This window comes from Magnolia sinica, chromosome 14, assembly GCF_029962835.1.
Source record: "Magnolia sinica isolate HGM2019 chromosome 14, MsV1, whole genome shotgun sequence".
NCBI classification, from domain to species: Eukaryota; Viridiplantae; Streptophyta; class Magnoliopsida; order Magnoliales; family Magnoliaceae; genus Magnolia; species Magnolia sinica.
The window spans coordinates 79,813,127-79,836,968 of record NC_080586.1 but is presented as its reverse complement, the minus strand read 5'-3'; the positions used below and the strand labels follow the sequence as shown (position 1 = coordinate 79,836,968).

The 23,842-nt window shown below is 40.6% G+C and overlaps 1 protein-coding gene across 1 annotated transcript; it reads right to left on the bottom strand.

Moving 5' to 3' along the window:
* Nucleotides 1-671: 671 nt before the first annotated feature.
* LOC131225047 (heavy metal-associated isoprenylated plant protein 31-like) lies at nucleotides 672-22,727 on the bottom strand. The gene is made up of 3 exons (XM_058220472.1): nucleotides 22,577-22,727; nucleotides 2,054-2,143; nucleotides 672-1,196 (listed from the first exon to the last, which is right to left on the bottom strand). Exons 1-3 carry the CDS (start codon nucleotides 22,725-22,727, stop codon nucleotides 871-873), a joined length of 567 nt encoding a protein of 188 aa, XP_058076455.1. The 3' UTR covers nucleotides 672-870.
* Nucleotides 22,728-23,842: the final 1,115 nt, after the last annotated feature.

Here is a 23,842-nt window from a genome sequence, read left to right as displayed (position 1 = left end):
CAATTAGATTAACACGAGTAATGGTCCAGTGCTCAGTCCAATCAATTAATTGGACCGCCCACAAGGCTAATGACATATTTCAATGGCTACTATGCAAATCTTAACCAGATCAAATGATTCTGGTCATACGATCAATCAACTACAAAATGGACATTAGGATGCCTCGTGCAAAAATAGGTCCATTCTACAATTTGGGCCATCTATTTTTTGGGATCGGTTAGTGGAACAAAAGAAGTATTTCTATCAAATAATCCAAACCATCCAATCAAATGGCCCAGGAAATGGAAGGCTACGGAAAAAGAAGGGAAACTTTTGGATGGATCTGATCATCTGATCTGTGTAATTTTTACAAGGTGGCTCACGAAAGCGTTTGAGTTAATGGTCGGTCAGGAGCATGGATAACTATAAGTGCTCTTAATTAGTTGTGTTGGGACCCTTGGATAATTTGATTGCTCGATCTGTACCATTCATCAGGCCCATCATAAATTTTACAGGCTACCATAGAAAATTCACTGTTCAGACAGTTCTAAGCATCCATCAACAGCTTACAAAATGGACAGCTACGATTGTTTACATAAGAATAGGTCTGATTGGATGGCTTATGTTTCTAAACGATCACTATTATCAGTCAATCCTAACCATTATACCAATGGCCTACAAAAATTGTGATTTTTTGCATTGTAGACCCTGAAATGAATAATGGACTAATGGACAGCATAGATTGATCGATCAGTCAGACTATCAAAGTCTCCCAATAGAACAAGGAGCACTGTAACTTATAATGATCTGAACCACTGGATCATTTCTCAATAACAAAACAATACAACCTTATCCATTGAATATTTAATTAAAAAATAAAAAACCACGTGATCACATGATGGTGCATGCATGTGGATTTTCATCGCTGAAAAGGGATGCCACAGCTTCATCAGATGACACAGCCATTGAGTAGGTTGCGGGAGTATGGAAGAAAGTGTGTACACTCGCCACATCGTTGCTGGACCGTTGGTAATAGTGGTTCGCTATGTGGGCCGGGTATTTATAAAATGATGAATAATGGGAGTAAGCTGGGAATGGCCATGGCTCGGCAGCCTTCCCAGTCCGACGGACGGTCTTGATTACCTTCTTCTCCTCCACTGCATACCCTCTTACGGTAACCTTCTGTGTTTCCATTTCTATGTCTATTTCATCTACTCCTGCGGAGCATGGAAACAACTGAATAAATCAACATACTAGTTATTCGTATATGAATATCATGGGGTGGCACATGTGCCAATGTTGGGTCGACCAGGGCCTAGCCTGGCCTGACACAAGCGTCTTCCGTTGCCACTTGTACTTGGGTAACATAAATTTTTGTAGGCCTATGCCATTTTCAAATAAGGCCCATACCCAACTTCGAGGTCTTTAGTAGGCCCAATCTGGACCCATATCTGGGTTGGATCACTAACCCAATGTGAGAAGCTAGAGAAGTAATTTGCATTTTGGAAGCTGGCAACTGAATCTGCCAAAAGATGACAAGGCTTTGAATATTGAGTTTGTTTATGGTGCGTTTGGTTGCACCAAATATCATGAAATTTCATTATATGTTACACCAAATTAGACTGATTATTCATGAAATATCATGGTATTTGGTGCAAACAAACACGCCATTAGTTAACACAAGAAGCATGCTTAGGATTAGAAAATGTGCGTTACTGGATGGGGCATATATAGCTGCATGGCTCAACAATCCGAACCATCCATTTGGTGGGCCCGATTCCAAATGACTATGGTCTAAGAACCACGTCCATTTATGTTAGATGATCAAGAAGAGGAAAACAAAAGGCCTGTTGTGTCATATGATATCCAACTCGTGTATTTTTCATGCTCGACAAGATGGACAGCTTCGAATTGCAAATCATATCATGTTGCAGATAATCCAAACAAGCTGTGACCAGTACAAGCAATACTAATACAAACTCTTAGGCCGTGTTTGGCTGTGCAATATCATGAAATTTTTTTATATTTGGTGCAACCAAACAAAACCTGAATAAGAGATTGATCATGTATATACCTTCGAGCTTGAAGAGAGCTTTCCGAATCTTTGTTGCGCATCCCTCGCAGTCGAGGTTTGGGACCCTCACCTGCATCACCTGCAACCGGGCTGCGGCATTGATCAGACATTATATAGCATGTGATTAGTCACTAATTACAATATAATCACTACCAAAAACCAAAATGGATACATACAGACATGCTTTTGTAGTTTAATATAATAGAACAAAATGTATGTGTGTAGGAGGATTCTTGTGCAGAAATAGAAGTGTGTTTGGGATCCTATTTATAGAGAGAGGCATTTGAAGGTTTGATCTCGGAATGGAATGAACGGCTAGAAGTATCCTATAAGGAAATTGTGGGGAGTCTTTTTGGAGCGTTGGATTTTGAAATTTGAGAGAGAAAGTGGGCCAAGGCGTGCAATGGTAAAAAGAAAGGAGACTTTTCAGCCCTACAAAAGCACTTTTTTCTTTTATGTCCCTTGCAATAATGAGAAAGCTGGTTTGGAAGGCTAGCCCTAGGTGGGGCCAGTTTTACCCAAGCTGGTCACTAGGTGGGGCCAACCATGTAGGTTCTCCCCCTCAAAAATCAGGCTAGCCCACCTGCTTGGTGGTCAGTACTTGTATATTAAAATGGACATCTTTTCTAATTAACTCTCTATTTTCTCGTGCATGGGGTGGCCCACCAGAATGAGTGGACATTTTTTTCTTTTTCTTTTTTGGAGGGTTTGGGGGACACCTAGTGAGTGGTTTGGATCCCACAGATAGTAAGTGCGTGAGTGGAGAGCTATACAGTGATGATGGTTCACCACCATTTTAGAATGTGATTTAATTAACGGATAACGACATGGTTACATTATTGTAATCTAGACCGTCCAAACTATGATTCCCATTGTGGGTTGTGCATATGTAAAAATAAATAAAAATAAAATTTTAATTCACACTGATCGAGTAATGCTAGCCATCTGATTTCACCTGTTGAATTTGGAAATCTGCCCATTTTAATTCTAACCATTCATCCCCCACTCGGGTGGTTAGGACTGGACGGTCAGTGCGTCCCATTCACCAGGTGGATCATGGATTGGACGATCCTGATTACCGTGCTTTTAGTTTATAGTTGATGATTTACATCCATTTTAAAAGTGGTGGTGAACTATCAGCATGAGAGGAAGGTCTGGGTGATGAAGCTTGGTGGGTCCCTTTGATCATGACCATTCACGTCATGCTTTTCATGAGCATGGCCCATGACATTATTAACTTGCTAAGGCCTAAGGCTAGTCGGTGCCACACGTGTACACGTGTACAAAATGTAGGCCGTTCATCAGGTGGGTACCTAGCCCAAAAATCAGGACATGCAGTCACTGGCTGGCCACAATCTACATACAATGTGTGGCCCACCTGATAGTCAGACCATCCTATATCTTATCCATCGCATACTCATGGGTTGGCCCAGATTATGAATAGTAGTGAATGTCAATTTGCTGACATGGCACGTGGAAGCTCCAACCTGTTCATCATGTGGGACCCGTGTAGATGGTCTCACCTAAAATTCACATAGGTCCAATCCTCCAGTGGACCAGCATGTGATTTGAATGTGGACCATTGGCCGCTCATATGATCTAGGCTCCTCAGCTGATGGACGCAGCTAGCATGAGTAGGATTGCAAGTGGCTGGGCATCCTATAGGCCTTGTGAGTGGGCCATGCATGAATTTTTAGGCCGAATAATCAATCTGGGTGGATCATATAATGTCCTGAGCTAGACCAATCTAAGGCTATTTTCTGTGTGGTTGGCTAGTAGGTTGCACCTGGGGCTGGCAGTTGCTTGGATTAGGGTTGCAGTCGGGTTTGAGGCTAGGCAATGTATACAATGTATTGGAGCCGAATTCGAGTGGTTCAGGACCCATCGAGTCCTACGATCCTGGCATCTGATCGGGTTAAGAAGCAAATGGATGTGAGAAATGAAGTAATTTTGATGTGGTGTAGGTTGCGAAAGAATTCACGGATGGTGAAGAAGTAGAGATTTTGGGTCCATTTTACTTCCAAACTTATTATTATTAATAAGTTTTTTTATTAGTTATTTTTCTTTTGTGTTAATGATTTTGATGTGAAATGACGCAATTAAAATCATCACCGACCACTTAATGCAACTAAGTCTAAAGTCAAACTCAAAGTCTAAAGCCTCTTTCGCTCATATAAGGCTATTAATAACAGCATAAATAATACTTTTCTTCAATAATATTAATTTTATTTTTTTATTTTTTTAAATTTTTTTATTTCTCTGTGGATTCAATAATCATCCTAGGAAGCAATGATCTGATCTCTTCTTTTTCATCCACGCACTCGCTACATCAGATTTAAGAGCCCATTTTTGTCCTGGAGTACTTGTTTAGGTAAGTTATGTGTAGGTTACAAATTTGAGTCGTTTTTGGCATCTTTAGTAAGTTTTACTAATTTAGGAAAATTGTATAATCTTTATATATGCAAGTGTATCCATTTGATGAATGATGAATGGGTGGATAAGGAAATAGGGATTTTATAAATTTGCTGTGGACCGGTCTGGTCCAAGTTGGGCTGGACCTTGGCCTACTATAATAGGCCCATGATGAGCCTGTGCTAGTTTTAGACCTTGGGTCCTAAGTCTCAGCCAGGCCCCGGGCCTAGCCTGGCCTGGTCCAAATTAAACTTGGTCCATTGGCACCCCCAAAACAAGTATCAGCCTGGGCCAGGCCATTTACATAGGCCTGAGTCAAATATTCAGGTCGGATAAACAAATAGGCTAGGGCAGTTAACATGTTTAACGGCTTTGCTACTGCGAGTTGTGGCCAAGTAGAAGCCAAGAACAATGCCCGATGGGCCTGGCTTGTCTTGATTTTGAAAATAATGGCCGGGCTTAGGATTTAATCTAGGCGCCCCTTAACTACCTATGCGTACATTCCTGACTTGGGATGCTTGTGACAACGCTTTATTGGTTTCTTATTTCCATTATATATATATATATATATATATATATATATATATATAGAGAGAGAGAGAGAGAGAGAGAGAGAGAGAGAGAGAGAGAGAGAGGAAATTTACGGCCGGATACAAAACTCTAGTAGGCCATTGCGAAGAGAAATGCAAATTAAGGGAGGAAATTGTTTCCATTTGCCACGGCCCACTAGAGTTTTGTATCGGGCTGAAAATTAGGCTTGCAAGGTTTCAAGGGGTGCCGCATTACGTGGACCGTTCAGATTATATGCCCATGAGACACGCGCAAAGGTGCGCCCTGGTGCTCACCTATTCAAAATTCAATTAAAGACAGTGCCTACGAATAGGGAGGGAAGTGGAGATGTCGGGAAGGAAGGATACATAGCCATTGGATTATCCTACTTTCTTTTGTTTTTACCCTCTTCCATTATATCAGCACCCTATCACCCACATACATATCCATCTGCCCAAATGATAGGGAACAATAATGCGCCATCAAGAGAGAGGAATTATTGGGCCCGGATTTTAAGTGTCCTGATCAGATGGGGTCATAGTTCAATGGTCCAGATCATTGACTTGATGAGCCCAAGATGGATAGGCTGGCCTGCATATCTTTAGTACTGGAAGATCCTACCCATTAATTATTTCACCTCTTTCCTAACATTGTAGATTGCTCATGACCTTCCAATCTATGGATGGATACTGCCCAAAAAAAAATCTCAGATCCAAAAATTCCAACCATCGGATTTATAGAAAACACCACAATGGTCTAATGGGATGGATGACATCATACAATCCAGACAACTTTCAAAGGCATTATGCATTCCCTGTGGGTCCCACCATATCAACGGTCTGAATCATCAACACATGGTCCCCACGTGTAAAAAATGATCATGACCTGGTCTACTTTGACGGACAAGGGACACAGCATATGGTCCTAATCATGCATGCATATAAAATTTCAATTAATGTAAATACGTATGCATGGTTGGTTATGTATTTTTCGGAATAAATTCCCATGTTAGTTCTGCACAATTTAAAAAGTGATGGTCACTGGCCTCCTTGCTCGTGGCACTAATTGTACAGCTATCCAGACCATCCAAACTGTGGGTCCCATCGTGGATGAATCATATCACTAAAATATCATGGATTGTTCAATCCTAATCATCGAATTGTGATGACTATCAAAGAATGTTTAAAAGTAAAATAGTGAGTGCTCCAAATTAGAATAGATAAATCAGATGGTTAATATTATCATCTCAGTTTTAGTTATGGTCCATCCTCTGGATTGCCTTACAACCATGCCACGTGTACGCTTGAAGTTTGGTTTAAAGAGTGGTGACCATTTTTTAGACGGTGGAAAACTAATACAGAAGTCTTAACTCATTTATTTTTAATTCCACTGTGCTGTTTGTTGCTACAACTGATTGGGTATGGAGACTTTTTGTTATTCATTAAAGGGAATGCATGTAATGGCATAGTAGTGTGATCTGGACCGTCCAAATTGTTGATCCGGTTGTGGATGGATTATAACCCAAAAATGACACGGAGCAGACTTACGGCCATTTGATTTTTCTAGTCGAGTTTAACTACTTTAATAATTCATTTGGTTGTCACAATTCGATGGCTAGGATTGCCAAATCCATGATGTGAGATTCTTCATATGTGTCTCATCGGTAATGTGGGCCATATTTGCATGGTCTGGATAGCCTTAAATGTGGACCCCTTATGAGGATGAGTTAAATCTGGTGGTGGATCACCACTATTCTTTTCCATGGTTCATGGCATACTCGGGTTTTGAGTCTCTGCAAGTGGGACTCGTGGTTAAGTGATCTAGACTGTTGATATGATGGGGTCCAGCCTTTGTAGACAATCCACCGAAAGAGGAAAACGTGGCTGCTTTAGCACATGTGGCATACAAGTTACATTTATTAAAACAAAACCTTTGGTACGTGTCATTCATCATGTGAGCCCACCTTTGATGTCAACCTTCCATCATGTGATCTTACCTTCAATGTTTATCATCCATCAAGTGGCTTCCACCTTTAATGTGGGTCATCCATCATGAGGGGCCATAATTTGATGTCGGGCATCTATTATGTCAGACCCACCTTTAATGTGATCATGCATTATTTGGGCCCACCTTGATGTGGACCATTCATCATGTTGAGCCTCACTTTCAATATGAATTATTCATCATGCAAGTCCTCCTTAAAGAGACTGTAAAGAGAAAAAGATGGTAAGATAAGAATTGCTTGAATAATTTAATGATAAACTTTTCAAAAAATCAATTAAAAATTATTTACCTGCTTAAGTTAAATAAATTTTCAAAGAAAAAAAATTAAAAATATAAAACTTATCTCTCTTACACTCTTCTGTTGTACAATAACTCTTTAGCTTAAAAACATTCAGAAAAGATTAACCTCATGAAATGCCATAGAAACATTAGGAACAAGTCAAATGTCATAGAAATATCACGGTGGCGCTCATTAAGAAGGTATTAATGTTGGGCTATTGTATCCCCATTATTTCTGTTGGTGTGTCTCATTTAAGTTTTAGATTTGCTGAAATAAAGTAGGATTACATGGGATTCCGTGTAATACAGGAAAGTCTTAAACAACTGATGGTGCTACGGGTGTAACTTGAATCAGATTCAATTGAAGGCTATCGTCTTAACCCGGACTTCAGGTCAAGCCCAGTTGAGATCTGGTTAGAAATCCTCAACCCTAACCTAAGTTGAGTTGGGCTAGGGTCAAGGCCTTGGGCAGCTTGTTGGTAGAGTCATCATTCTACCATGCACCTACAAGTGTCACGTGTCAATCATGACCGTCTATTTGCAGGAAATTGATGACGTGTTTTAATAACTAAAGTTATTAGACAATCCCACTCATCACCTTTCTTCAACTTACCCCATTTAATACGTGGCCACTAACCATTTCTACTTTCTTTGTCTGTCCATTTCAGGCCCAGTATATGGATGGACTGAACGCCTTGCAACATGGTCTGTGGAGACATGGTTCTACTATAGTGATGGGTTTTTGACCTGGTAAACGGTCCAGGCTCGTTCAATCTTGTACTGGTCTCAACTGAGTCTGAGTCTCCTCGAAAGAGTCAGGAATACAAGTCCATGTTCAGGTTAGATCTGCTTGGATTTATCTGTGTATCATCTTTTATACACACATGTTGTCCTTAAAGTTTGATGGAGTTAATTGATGCCAGGTGCAAAGTGCATCATCCCAACCAGCTGGAGTGTCAACACAACCCGAGCATCTTAACCTCCAATTCTACGATTAAAAATACTACGTACACATTTACATATAAAGTACAAAATTCTTTTTCACAGTTTTCTATTTGAAAATTTCAATATCATTTTAACTGGAAAATTAAATTTACAAAATATTTAAATTTTTTTAAAACTAAAATTTCAACATTGGACCATCTGATTTGTATGATTTTTATCAGGCATCAAATGAAGAGTGAACTGGGTTTAGTGGACGGTCTAGATAGGTGATTTAGATGCCAAGACGTCCAAGTGCAACTACATGCATGGGAAGGTTAGCTACACTTAGCTTACTATACATGCATCAAAACCATTTGCTCATTGGATGGGATCACACGTGTGCCAAAATGCACTGCCAATAAGAACTTAGCCAATGACCCACACCCACATACCATGGCCCACTCGATTATCATACCAATATGTGGGACCCACTTCTAGGGATGTGGCAACCGGCTAAGGTGGCCTGTTGGGTTTTTGGACCTAGCCTCATACAAGTAGAGATGGACCTTAAATAGATGGCAATGCTTGGATATGAGACTGGATTCAAAGCTCAAATTGGGCCCTGCAGCATGGACTGCCGGACTCGTCCCCCCATGCCATCGACTCAGATTAGTCAAGTCGACTCAAGACCAAAGGAGCCATTGAGTCAAAACGATGTGGTAGAGTCTCATCTAACAGAGAATCAAAGACATCCAATGAAGGTAGAGAATTCGTAATTATCTACAACTTCATATTTTAATCATCCAAACCGTGGAAACAAAGGACCCCACATTGCATGGCCTATGCACCGAAAATTCCGCCGGATGGGAAGCTCTTAGCTGTCTAGCATTTTCATTTTCAGTTGAGTGTTAACAATTGCTGTATTTTCTCTTTTAGTTGACTAATTCCTGACCAACTACTAATGAAGCGGATTGGGTCGGACTTTTAAGTGTTTGACCAGATTTGTGTGCAGCCCACCGTGATGTATCTGTTTATCCACTACGTCCATCCCTATTTTTCAGATCACTTTAAGGTATGGCCCAAAATTGAGGCCAATCCAACGCTCTAGAGACCACACTATATATGACTTTGCATTTAATGCAACTTCGATCCGTTTAATAATTTGTGCATTTAATGTGCTTTTAATACAACCCAAGCATACCATTGGGTGTGGTCTACTTAGAGTGTTAGATCTGCATCATTTTGGGCCTATAATTCAACATGATCTTAGAAAATGGATGGACGACGTGGATAATTAGACACATCATGGTAGACCCCCACACTGATCTGGTCGGAGCTTAATGGTCCCACCCCAATCCCCTTCCAACTATTTAAGAGTTAGAATTCTTCTGATCTTGGGGATTTTTGTGCATGATCTATTCATAGGTGAAACCCAGGAAATCAACAGTTTGGATCGGTGAGCCATGGGCTCTACTTATCCGCACTTGTTGTGTTTCATGTCATAGGTAAGAAATAAAATAATAAATAAGTAATATTAAAAAAAAAAAAAAACCACGAGACTTGGAATAAAATTATATTTTGAAACCATCCTTTATTTTCCAAAGAAGTCATGAAAACGGAAAAGAAAATTTGAGAAACAACAAAAGAAAACTTAGAAAGGTAACAATCCAATGGTTAGCTTGGGATTTCCTTGCAACTAATCATGCATTTTATAGACCGTTTTACTGAATTTGGCATTTTCGGGCCATTTTATTTGGGGCCATTCCATGAAATTGGACGGGTCTGATTTGTTCTGAAATTTGGAAAATGGCAGAGTCCTTGAAGGAGCCACCCTACTCGTAGTTCCAGGGACGTTTACTCTGCATGCAATGCACCTTAAGTAATCTTAAAGATTTAAATTAGTGGACCCCACTCTAGATGGCATGTGGTGCGAAAATCACCTTGATTGGACAGCCCATTGGACCCACTGCAGTTTTGGTTCAGATAAACGGCCAGAAATTCACTTTCTACCAAGTATTTCAATTGGATGGACAGGATTGACTGACCATTGAGCTTTGTAGCGAGCCCACGGGCTGCATTTACGGATAGTTTCCAAGACTACCTAACCAATTGAAAATAATATTGGGTTGAAACCAAGCACGCGTGTGGATCACGCCCTATCCACACGCAGACACATGAGCAGATATGAAACACATGTGCAAGATCTGAGCTTTTCATATGGTTGGAAAGAATTCCTAGATCATGTCATAAAAATCAGGCCGTTTTACTCCTCAAGTGGGCAACATTTACATAACAAACTGGCCATTAACAAAAAAAAAAAAAACTGACCATTCATTTGTTTGGTATGTTGTGGCCCACCTAAGGGGTGAAATGGCCTGATTTTGCCTAAATACTTCTGCCTGCTAATGGAAAGATCTGATCAATCGTACCTACAGGCAGGCTATCACACGCGTGTAGAATGAGCAAACCCGTATGAGGCCGGATCCACTGTACAGCTTTGTAAGTTAAATTACATATAACACGCACATGTAGGGCCCATAGTAATGTTGGGTCCTGCAGCATCGACCGCGGACTCGTCCCTCCCATGCTACCGTCTCAGATGGGTCAAGTTGACTCAAGACCAAATGAGCTTTGGGGTCAAAACCATGCGGTAGAGTCTCATCTAACAGATAATCAAAGACATTCAATGAAGGTCGAGAATTCGTAATGGTCCACGACTTCATGTTTTAATCATCCAAACCATGAAAACAAAGGACCCCACGTTGCATGGCCCATGCACCGAAAATTCCGCCGGATGGTAAGCTCTTAGCTGTCCAGTATTTTCATTTTCCGTTGAATGTTAACAATTGCTGGATTTCCTCTTTTAGTTGACTATTTGCTGACCAGCTACTTGGGAAGCCGATTGTGTATCTGACCCCAATCGGAGCCTTTAAGGGCCTGTTTGGCGGGCAGATTGGATGGGATTGGAAGATAGATCCCGGGATTAGCCAGGCATGCCAAATAGACACGGGATCTTGATCCCAAGATATAGCAATCTCATAGATCTTAAGATAATCCACTGACATCACCATCATTACCTTTAAATCCCATCCAATCCACCCTAATCCCTTCAAAATTGGCTGGGTTGTGTTTAGTTTGAGGGATTCAAAGGGATTGGAAGGTTTAATCCCAGGATTGGTCGGGCGTGCCAACCAGATCGTATAAAGCAATCCTTGAATATAGCAATTCCATGGATCTTGCACACTGACGCAGCTATCATTACCTTGAAATCTGTGCAGTCCACTCTAAGACCATCCAATCCCATCCAATCTACCGGCCAAACCCCTAAGGGTCTGACTAGATTTATGTGGGTCCCACCGTGATGTATCAATTTATCCATGTCGTCCATCCCTTTTTTGAGATCACGTTAAGGTGTGGGCTCAAAAATGATGCCCGTCCAACACTCTAGTGGACCACACCAGATATGGCTCTTGCATTTAATGCAGCTTGCGTTTAATGCTTTGTGCGTTAAACATACATTTAATAAAACCCAAGCTTACCATTTGGTGTGGTCTACTAGAGCGTTAGATCTACGTCATTTTTGGTGGTCCCCACACTAATCTGGTCGGATGCTTAAAGGTCTCACCCCAATTGGCTTCCAACTATTTTAGGGGTAGAGTTCTTTCAACCTTAGGGATTTTTCTGCATGGTCTGTTTATGGTGAAAACCATAAAATCAACTGTGTGGACCGGTGGGCCATGGGCTTCACTCATCCACCCTTGTTGTATTTCATTTCATAAGTAAAAACTAAAACATAAATAAAATCTTTAAAAAAAAAAAAGAAAGGAAATTTGGAATAAAATTCTATTTTGAAACCATCCTTTCTTTTACAAAGAAGTCATGAAATCGGAAAAGAATATTTGAGAAACAGCAAAAGAAAACTTAGAAAGGTAGCAATCCAACGGTTAGCTTGGGATTTCCTTGCAACTAATCATGCATTTTATAGACCGTTTTACTGAATTTGGCATTTTCTAGCCATTTTATTTGGAGCCATTCCATGAAATTGAACGGGTCTGATTTGTCCTTAAATTTGGAAAATGGCAGATTCCTTGAAGGAGCCACCCTAATCGTAGTTCTCGGGGCGTTTATCCTGCATTGGATGCACCTTAGGTAATCTTAAAGATTTAATTCAGTGGACCCCACTCTAGATGGCATGTAGCGCAAAAATCACCATTGATTGACAGCCCAGTGGGACCCACTGCAGTTTTGGTTCAGATAAAAGGCTAGAAATTCACTTTCTACCAAGTATATCAATTAGATGGACAGGATTGACTGACCATTGAGCTTTGTACCGAACCCACTGGCTGCATTTTCAGATAGTTTCGAAGACCATCTAACCAATGGTAAATAATATTGGGTTGAAACCATACACGCCTGTGGATCTCGCACGCAGACACACGTGCAGATATGAAACACATGTGCAAGATCTGAGCTTTTCATATGGTTGGAAAGAATTCCAAGATCATGTCATAAAAAACAGGCTGTTTTACTTCTCAGGTGGGCAACATTTACATAACAAACTGACCGTTAACAAAAAAAAAAAACTGTCCATTCATTTGTTTGGTATGCTGTGGCCCACCGAAGGCGTGAAATGTCTTGATTTTGCCTAAATACTTCTGCCTGCTAATGGAAAGATCTGATCAATCGTACCTACAGGCAGGCTATCACACACGTGTAGAATGAGCAAACCCATCAGAGGCCGGATCCACTGTACAGCTTTGTAAGTTAAATTACATAAAACACACACATGTAGGGCCCATAGTAATGTTGGGTCCTGTAGCATGGACCGCGGACTCGTCCCTTCCATGCCACCGTCTCAGATGGGTCAAGTCAACTCAAGACCAAATGAGCTTTGGGGTCAAAACCATGCGTAGAGTCTCATCTAACAGATAATCAAAGACATTCAATGAAGGTCGAGAATTCGTAATGGTCCACGACTTCATGTTTTAATCATCCAAACCATGAAAACAAAGGACCCCACGTTTCATGGCCCATGCACCAAAAATTCCGCTGGATAGTAAGCTCTTAGCTGTCCAGCATTTCCATTTTCGGTTGAATGTTAACAATTGCTGTATTTCCTCTTTTAATTGACTATTTGCTGACCAACTACTTAGGAAGCGGATTGGATTGCGTATCCGACCCTTGTCGGAGCGTGTTTGGCTGGGCAGATTGGATGGGATTGGAAGATAGATGATCCTGGATATAGCAATCCCATGAATCTTAAGACAATCCACTGACATCACCATCATTATCTTTAAATCCCATCCAATCCACCCTAATCCCTTCAAAATTGCCTGAGGTGTGTTTGGTTTTAGGGATTGGAAGGTTTAATCCTGGTATTGGCTGGGCGTGCCAAACAGACCTGATATAGCAATCCCATGGATCTTACACCTATCCACTGACGCAGTTATCATTATCTTGAAATCTGTGCAATCCACTCTAATGCCATCCAATCTGCCCCGCCAAACAGGCCCTAAGGGCCTGACCAGATTTATGTGGGTCCCACCATAATGTATCAATTTATCCATGCCGTCTATCCCTTTTTTGAGATCACGTTAAGGTGTGGGCTTAAAAATGAGCCCATCCAACACTCTAGTGGACCACACCAGATATGGCTCTTGCATTTAATGCAGCTTGCTTAATAAAACCCCTAGCTTGCCATTTGGTGTGGTCTGCTAGAGCGTTAGATCTACATCATTTTTGGGCCATAACTTAACATGATCTTGGAAAATGGATGGACGGCATGGATAAACAAACACATTATGGTGGTCCCCACACTAATCTGGTCAGACACTTAAAGGTCCCACCCCAATTCGCTTTCAACTATTTAAGGGGTAGAATTCTTCTGATCTTGGGGATTTTTCTGCATGGTCTATTCATGGTGAAAACCATGAAATCAACAGTTTAGATCGGTGGACCATGGGCTTCACTCATCCACACTTGTTGTATTTCATTTCATAAGTAAAAACTAAAACATAAATAAAATCTTTTAAAAAAAGAAAGGAAATTTGAAATAAAATTCTATTTTGAAACCATCCTTTCTTTTCCAAAGAAGTCATGAAATGGGAAAAGAATATTTGAGAAACAGCAAAAGAAAACTTAGAAAGGTAGCAATCCAACGGTTAGCTTGGGATTTCCTTGCAACTAATCATGCATTTTATAGACCGTTTTACTGAATTTGGCATTTTCTGGCCATTTTATTTGGAGCCATTCCATGAAATTGGACGGGTCTGATTTGTCCTTAAATTTGGAAAATGGCAGATTCCTTGAAGGAGCCACCCCAGTCGTAGTTCTCGGGTGGTTTATCCTGCATTGGATGCACCTTAAGTAATCTTAAGGATTTAATTCAGTGGACCCCACTCTAGATGGCACGTGGGCCCCACCTGAATCGTCCGGTCTCGGACAGTGCGGACAAAACTCCAGGAGCCAGCCCCCGGAGTAGCTATCCCTTTTCTTCACGGAGAAGAAGGGGAAATAGGGACACCAACCTGAATAGTGTCCTGATGCATCAGATTTTACATTTAGGGCCATGGTTAGAAGATCCTGACTGTTGATCTGAAAGAAACTATAATGGACAGGTACTGACTAAAACATATAGAAATATCCAAGGCTTCTAGTGGCCAATAATATATAGTTAGGAAGAAAACACATCAACGATCCTAAATAGCATATACAGACGGATGGACTGGATCATCCAGTCTGCATAAGAGTTTGAACCACTATCATTGATGGTGGGTCCCATCGTACCAACGGTTTCGATCAATGAAAAATGGTCAACTGCTTGTATAAAAGAGATGCATCAGTACATAACTTTTTGATAAAAATGAGAGAATTACGAGGAAATCTTCGCTAAGCAACCTTCTCAGTACTAAAAACGTTAAGACTATGGTGTTAGTTCACCACCACTTTTTATTTGATGTGTTTCAACGGCTGAACACGTGGAACACATACGTGTCAATCCAAACCGTCTGAATCATAAGGCCCAATTTGTATGTGGGATAAGATGAAATAATATGTATAAATGATAATCCAATTAACGTCAACAACGAAATATTCAAAGGTCAACATCCAGCAAGCGAAGCCAGATTATCAAGGTTGGTTGATGATCACCGTCGATTTTGTGCTGTGAGTCTTTCACTGCGGGTTCCACTATTTCGACCCTGCAGATTGCCTTGTATGTCTGTCCGGTGTGCGGTGGAAGAGACCTCGGGTTACTACCAAGAAAAGTGATGGTGAACCATCACTCAGAGGCTTTAGCCACAGTGAAAGGGAGGGAATCGTCTACAATGCCTGTTTTACACTGCGTAAAACACCAGGGCCTGTTTGGCCGGCTGGATTAGATGGGCTTAGGTGGGATGGAATTGTACCTGTCTTGTGCCAATTCCACTCCACGTTTGGGAAGAGTGGAAATGCTTGGAAGTAGGCTAGATGGAATCGTATCGGTCCCGTGTTAATATCACTCAATGTTAGCAAGTTGTGTAGGTCTCACCATGATGTGTGGCCTATATCCACACCGTCCACCCATTTTTCAAGATCATTTTAGAGCATGGACCAAAAATCCAGGTAGATCTAAAGCTCAAGTGGACCCATCATAGAAAGCAATGGGGATTGAATACTTACCATTGAAAACTTCTTTGGGGCCACATAAGTTTCGGATCTGCCTCATTTTTAGGCCCATTCCAAAAAATGATATTACAAAACCAATGAACGGTTTAGATAATAACACCTGTGTGTTATTGTCAATAGTTTCAAATGATGATGGGTATATCCTTTCAACGTACCACCGTATTGCAAACAAAGAAGGGAAATTAAGCTTATCCCATGGTTACAGGGCACGGTCCCTGCCATGCGTAATAATGATGTTTTCTTAATCCCATCCCACCTAATACCGTGGGATCGGTCCGGCCAAACAGGCCCCTAAGTTATGTGGAGCCTCTATAATGTATATGTAAAATCCACACCGTCCATCATCTGAGAAAGCTTATTTTAGCTCTATATATAAAATATCATCCTGATTAAGAAAAATGCATATGGGTCGTGCAAATGGAAACAATATAAACATTTATGTTCACCCGGTGTGGTTCACCTTAGTTTTAGATTCAAGTGATTTTTTATTCTTACATTCATCCTTGTGATCAACGCCTGATGAACGGGTTTGATGAAGGGTACTCGCCTTGGCTCCAAAAAGAAATAAATGGAAGGCATACAATCCTTATTATTTCTTGTGGTGTGGCCCACCTGGATTATCCATCTTGCTAATTTTTATCATCTGGGACCAGCATGGAAGATTCCCATCTGATGGACGGAGTGGATGTTAATGGATAGCATGGTAGGCCCACAAAGCTTGAGTGTTTTACAATACGCAAAACAGATGTTGTAAAGGATTCCAGCCTGATTGAAAGTTGAAACCTTCCGGGTTACGAAAAGAGCCCATTAAGTGGGGCCCACTGGTGTACACATCAAAAAATACCTAGATTGGAATATTTACAGCGCTCCAATGTTTGGCCTTTTCTCCGTCGTTGAAGGTGGACCACTGCCGTTGTCCTTTTCTTAACCGTCTATTTCTGATCCACACCACTGAGAAGGATTAGCCGATTAGGACCTTCCACCAAGTCACGAGATCTGGATATCACTCAAGTGGGGTCCACCCGATCAATGATCCATGACAAAACGTGACCCCCACACGTGGCGATACGTGTGCGTGCATTGATTGAGGATTCCGGCCGTATTCCTCGGAAAGCAAAGCAAACATTGATTTCTGTAGGTTGTGGTGTCATGTTCCTCCGTTAGTTGAGATGCACAGTCATGAAACCGATACGTAAAGTATCAGCAAGTCGTCGATGAATTATTATATGGTATTAGATTATTATATATGTATCATTTGGTGGGCCCCACATTCGCCATCCTTAAAGATAAGATATTGAATACGTAGTACGAAGTTGTACTATTATATTAAAACGAGTACTGTTCACCTGCAACCAGTTGTACGCTGCAAACGGTACAACCCATTCTTTCAAGCTTCCATAATTTTGGTTTCCCATTTTGCCCTTGAAAACGTATGAAGAATCGAAGGGAAGCGGATGGCGTGACGAGGAGCCGTGGATACTCTGTGGGGCACACCTTGATGTACGTATTCTATCCACTGTGTTCATCTGTTTTTCAGCTCACTCTAGGATATGATTCCAAAGTTAAAGTATATCCAAAGCTCAAGTGGAACACACCACAAGAAATAATGCGAATTCAACACTTACCACCGTTAAAAAATTATTAAGGCGCACAAAAGTTTTGGATAAGATGCTATTTGTGGTTTTCCTGTCATGATAACCTTATGAACGTATTAATGGCAAATAAACATCAGTGTAAACCGGGAAAATTTCAAAGGGGAACATCGTTATCCGTACAAATGAGCGGGACGGATTGCATAGATAAAAACATACATAATAGGGGCGCTTTGGCGTATGATTTTTATCCGCACTGTCCATCCATTTTTTCATGCCATTTTAAAATAAAGGTCCAAAAATGAGTTAGATCAAAGCCTCGAGTGGACCACACCACAGTAAGCAGTAGTGACAATAATACTCACCGTTGAAACCTTCCAGTGATGAGTAATTTCCATCTAACCTGTTCACAACGTTACAGACCTAGATAAATGGAAAACACAAATATCAGCTTGATCGCACTCAAACAACTTTCAACGGTAGTATTTAGTTCCCACTGTGTGGTCCACTTGAATTTGGAACTGCCCATTTTTTAAATTGAACCCTAAAATGAAATGAAAAAAAAATGAATGGACGGTGTAGATAGAACCCATACATCACAGTGACACCTCAAAGACCCTGTCCGTACATAGCCGCGGCAGTATCCAATCCGCATCCCACTGAGCGAATGGATGGTCTATATCAGACTTTCCGGTAATGTGATTCAATGCCTGACAAGTAGACCGTCCTGAATTTTGCACCAAGTGATCTTTATGGTGGGGCCCACAATTTGTACGGACGGGATGTCCGAATATCACATGTTGGGAGTAGTAGATTGGGTTGCATGTGATAAGGTGACCGCAACCTTTTGCACGTGGTCATACCTCAGCAGGCAGCGTACTAACGAAAGAAAGAAATGCACCATCTCTCCACGCTACGCATTGCAGGTCGGCGAATCATACATGACCTTCTTTCAAAATTTAAACCTACAGAGACATCATTTCCCTGGAAAGTCTTTATTTTTTCAGAACTTGACGCTGATCATTAGCTATTTTTATTTTGAACCGTTTATTTGAAGGTCATGATCATATTGATAATATTATCAGATTTATATCAATATAGATAAAATATCCAGTCATAGTAAGAGGTATCAACGGTCCTGATTGATACATTGTCCTACCACGGTTACTATGTAGACATAGCGCTACCGTATTCAGGTTCTTCTCGTTGTATTGTATAAACTCGTAGAGGGAATCCTTTCAAATTCACAGCTATTTACATTTGTTTTCTTCTATCCGTAGTTATAATAAGTCCACACGCGTATACAGTCAGCAGCACGCACGCCACCGCATATGCCAGCGTGGAAAACAGATGAAAAATCCAAGCCATTCATATAGTGGAACTCACCTTTTATATTTCTTTTAAAATATAAATGTGATCCAATAGGTTTATAAGTTGACATATTAGAAAACTAAAGCTAATTCTTCAAAATCGTTCATTTTTTCAGTTCTCTATGGCCCCTATAACTGATGGACTGACATAATTATTGGAATATGGAATACATATGATATTTCCCTTCTGTTGGATGGCTTGGATATTTCACTTGTGTGCCATGCGGGCATACTTGGTGGCGTGTGCATTTGTAGATTTCTGTACGCGTGTGGGATTAAGAAATCCGTCGAAGGCGATATTCTGAGGAGAAATAGATAAAATCCATCCATCTCCCGTACCACCTCATGGGCAGCATCTAACATGCGCCTGCAGGAAGGATTAAGCTGAAACTAATTATTATAGATTTTATTAACGCGGTGGACACTGTGATGGGCCCACCACCTTTTTCCTAAGTTCCGGTATCTCATGAACTATCCCCTTCCTCATGCTTGCACTTCAATCCAGACCGTCCAAACTGTAGTTCACATTATGGATGGAGCATAGTCTAGAGTAGGTCCCCATTGTGGATGAACCATCTTAACCATTCAATTGGTTGCTATCGAATAGATGGCTCAAATTGAAATTGCAGTGGGTCAAATTGAGCAAGCAAAAAATCAGATGGTTGATCTTCCTCGATCAGATTGATGAGATGTTTGAGCCATTCTGCATAGGCATGGGACAACATGGTTTGGCCATTTCATGTATTTATCAGATAGGACACCACAACTTAACAATGGTGGAGAATTATCATTTCCTATATGAAATTAGAAACCATATTCTATCTTGGCATGGTAAGTTGGATTATGCATACTCATCAGTCCACTATAAGCATGGCTAACATTTTTATATCTATACAAACTAGCCAGAACCATGGGCCCACCACGGATTGGGCATTAGAAGTCAAATTGATAATTACCATTCGATCTTATCTCTTGAACTCAGATTTTTAAATCTTTTAATCATGATAGAGTAATGATCCAGTAATGGATACAGATGGTGCAGCTTATCCATCCAAAGATGTCGCAGGGCTGTAAGTGGTTCTTTCTTAGTATTGCAAACGCACGTTTTTATTTTGACAGGCTGCAGAAGTCTTTGCAGGGGGAGATCCTGCGCTGAGAGCTAGGTGGGGCTAACCATGATGTTTTTCAGAAATCCATCCCGTCCATCCGTTTTTTGAGATAATTGTATGTACGCTACAATTAAACGACCTGGATCCAAATATCAAGTGAGCCACATTAGAGGGATAATTGAGGAAAGAAATTCCTACCGTTGAAAGCTTTCTGGGCTCTACCTTGATGTTTACATGGAATTCAAACCGTTTATAATGTCATTCCCATTGGGATGAACTGGAAACACAAAACAATTATCCTGATACAAAAATTTTGTGACCATAAGAATGTTTCAACGGTGGTTGCTCAATCCCCACTGTTTCCTCTCGTGTGGCCTACTTGAGTCTTGGCTCTAGATCATTTTTAGTCTAGTGTTCTAAAATGATCTCTTAAAGCGGATGTACAGGGAAGATTTCTCACAAACATCACGGTGGGCCCCACCTAGTTTCCTAGGGCAGGGCTTCAGCGGGAAATCGGCGTCCTGCGAGTTCCTACTCGGCTAATGTTACCCGTAACAGCAACTCTCTTAAAAGCAATTACTTTGTTCAGACAAAAAACATTGGTCCTGTCTATGAGTACGAAGATCCATGCGCGTGCATGCTTCTAATGACACGTGGCATTGATGTCCTCAATTCGAATTATCCGATCTTGGAACTGATGGCATAACCACATACTCCAATTGATCGTATGTTCTAATTTCTCTGGAATGGACATGTTTAGCTGGATTTTAATAAATTATTCGTTTTCATTCTAACCATCCATTTGATGGTCGGCAACAGAGTAGCCGGGGTTTCTCCTTATTTGTATCATTTTAATTATGACTGGACCACAATGCATTCCTACTATTTGGATGGTTTGGATTAACTTTTGAGTTACATGTATATGCCACATTGGCTATGCCTGCATATGGATCACCTTACTCCACTCAAGTATCCAACAATCTAGTCCGTCCATCTCCTCTATGCATGGTAAGCTAACACGATCTCCAGAAGTTCTTGGGTGGGCCACACCTTAAAAATAATACAGGTTGGTCGATCCTCATATTACCATAGGTTTACCTCTTGGCTGTAGTCCGCTGGCTGTTTTCCAATCGTTCATTTGCATTATTTTCACGTGATTCATGGGTTGCAAGTTGTAACCCATCTATGGTTGGACTACTGGATAGTAAACGAGGATTGGATATTGTGTAGGTCCACCGGACTACCGTGTCGGTAATACGTGTTCATGTAATGCCAATCCATGCCGTCCAAATCAGTGGCCATGTTTTGGATGGAATATGGACCGAAATTCATAATAAACTGTTAGAAACAAAACTGTTAGCCATCCAAATTCAACCGGGCAGAAACTAATGGTTAAGATCATCCAATCAATGTGATCTTATGATTTGGACAGTCTAGGATCGCTCGGATACTAGCCACTTGTAGTAGGCACAACATAGAAAATAAGTACAAACGCACGATATTGGTATGCCGCAGGCCCTTTTTCTCGGAATGCTCATTCCATAAATAGGTTCTTGGTCCCACATTTCGTAAAAGTGGGTCCATGATTCGGACATCAAGACCGCCAATCACATGGGCCTGGTGACCCCGACAGGTTTACATTAGGCTGCCTTTTTTATGGATAGGGTTAAAATTTTCCATCGACTACTACAGTAGTTCAAATCCGAAATTTTAGAATCAAACTCTAACTCAAACTCTTTAAATCAGAAGTTACAGAATTAAACTCCAACTCTCCACAAATCAGATTCCAAGATCATTCAACCAATCTGATTTTGATATTGTAACTCAAAAACAATAAGTTCCAACTTTTAGTCAGTTTAACTTGACTTAATACATGCCAACTATACAATTTCCGAGCGCCCGCGTATCAAACATCATAAACAGCCCGAGTATGATATATCTCGTCATTTCTGATCTTCCAACCCAACCAATCAATCGTCCTCACTTAAGACACGTCATTACACTCCACTCCCCCTAATGCAGGGAAAAGATATGGTCGAGTAGTAAGAACTAGAATATGCTATACGCATCTATCTACAGTAAACGTAGGACAATGATCTTTTAATCTGGACTGTTCATCTAGTGGGTCTTATTCAGGATGATTTTTTTTTATATATAAAGTTATCAAATAATCGTAGCCGTTCAAAAAACGCTTTCAAAACTAAGGCACAGGTGAAATTGAATAATGGTGAAAATAAATTCAGTAATTGAGGAAAACATTTTATTTTTAAATAATAGCTCTTCCATGACTTTTCCCAGTAGATGGACGGTCTAGATTAGTATCTTAACCTTACATGATTATGGTAGAGAGGTGGTGTACTTTATTCTGTTTCCTGCGACTCTCCCGAATCATCTCCCAGAATGCAAAAAGAGAAAGGCAAGAGTAATACCCACTCACAAATATCAGAAATTTCCAAATCACTCCCTCGACACCAAACGCCACGACATTCCTCTCCTTCTCTCTCCCTCTCTAAATCTCTATCTCTGTTTTTCTCTCTCCTCTTTCAAAATCTCTCTCTTTCATGGTTAGTTTCAAAACCATGTTTTTGAACTCTTTTCCCTTTCCTCAGTGAAACACACCTTCCCATTTTCCATCTTCTTCAATTCCTTCTTGGGTTTTTAAAGCATGAGATCTCTTGCACTCTTGCAGCTTCTTGCTGCCATTTCTGCTTTTTCTGTTTCTATCTTGCCACTCATTTACACCCAGTGAACGTATATATTTTCTCTTCATTCTTAGTTTTTGTTTTTGTTTTTGTTTTTTTGTTACTAGTAGAAAGATCCTGGTTTTTATGAATATTGTAATTTCTGTTTCAATTTTTACATTGGATGGGATCTTGTACTTTCCGTTTCAGTTTTGTTTTTATAATTTAGTGTGAAGGAATTCATTTGGGGTGATTTTTTGCGTACTGGGTTGTTGGGATTTTTGCTGTTTTGGCAGCCATTACGTTTGACAAGTCTTGTGATTTTTGAGGGCTTTTAGTTATTATTATTATTATTTTTTGTTGATGTTTTGGGAAACTTGCGTTGGATTTCTGTGTGAGTTCTTAGCAAAGAGGTTCATTTAGGATCGATTTACGAAGCTGGTGGTTGGGAATTTTACACTTTCAGTACTCATTGGGTGTTCTGTTTAGATGGGTTATATGGAAATTGGATTTTGTTTCTTTAAATCTCTTGGAGATTTGCATCAGATTTCTGCGTGAGTTCTTAGAAAAGAGGGAGAGGAAAAAGAAAAGAAAAGAGAAGAAATTTAGTGTGATCGATGCCATTTTTTAGCAGTCCGGGTAGTTTTGCTTTTGATCATCACTTTCAGTATTCCCTCGACACCAAACGCCAAGACATTCCTCTCCTTCTCTCTCTCTAAATCTCTCTCTGTTTTTCTCTCTCCTCTTTGAAAATCTCTCTCTCATGTCTAGTTTCAAAGCCATGTTTTTGAACTCTTTTCCCTTTCCTCAGTGCTGTCGAATTGGAATGCCTTCGATGAGGATCCTTGTGACTGGTCGGGCATTTACTGCTCCCAAACTCGAGATCATGTCCTCATGTCCAACTTTGTAAGAATGCTTGATCCTTTTCTCCTCTCTCTCTCTCTCTCTCTCTCTCTCTCTCTCTTTCTCTCTCTCTCTCTCTCTTCTTTTAATACAGATCTGACTAGATATAGAAATGGGGAGATACTCTTATACAACACAAATACACATGTAATTGTCATTTGAAAAAAAAAAAAAAACATGCATGGGAAGTATACAATCTCAACCTGGAATACTGGCATTTTCATAAAGGTTGGCATTTGACACAGGTGGAGTGCACTTTTCAGTGACCCAGCCCGTACAACCTGTGGGTCTAGCATCAATA

Bases quoted from the DNA above. Each gene is read 5' to 3' on its own strand.
- LOC131225047 (XM_058220472.1), bottom strand. From the start codon at position 22,727: ATGAAGAGAAAATATATACGTTCACTGGGTGTAAATGAGTGGCAAGAT. The intron at 2,144-22,576 runs GTGTGTTTCACT...TCAATGCCGCAG, and splicing joins AGAAGATGGAAAATGGGAAG to CCCGGTTGCAGGTGATGCAG. The intron at 1,197-2,053 runs GTATATACATGA...CATGCTCCGCAG, and splicing joins AGCTCTCTTCAAGCTCGAAG to GAGTAGATGAAATAGACATA.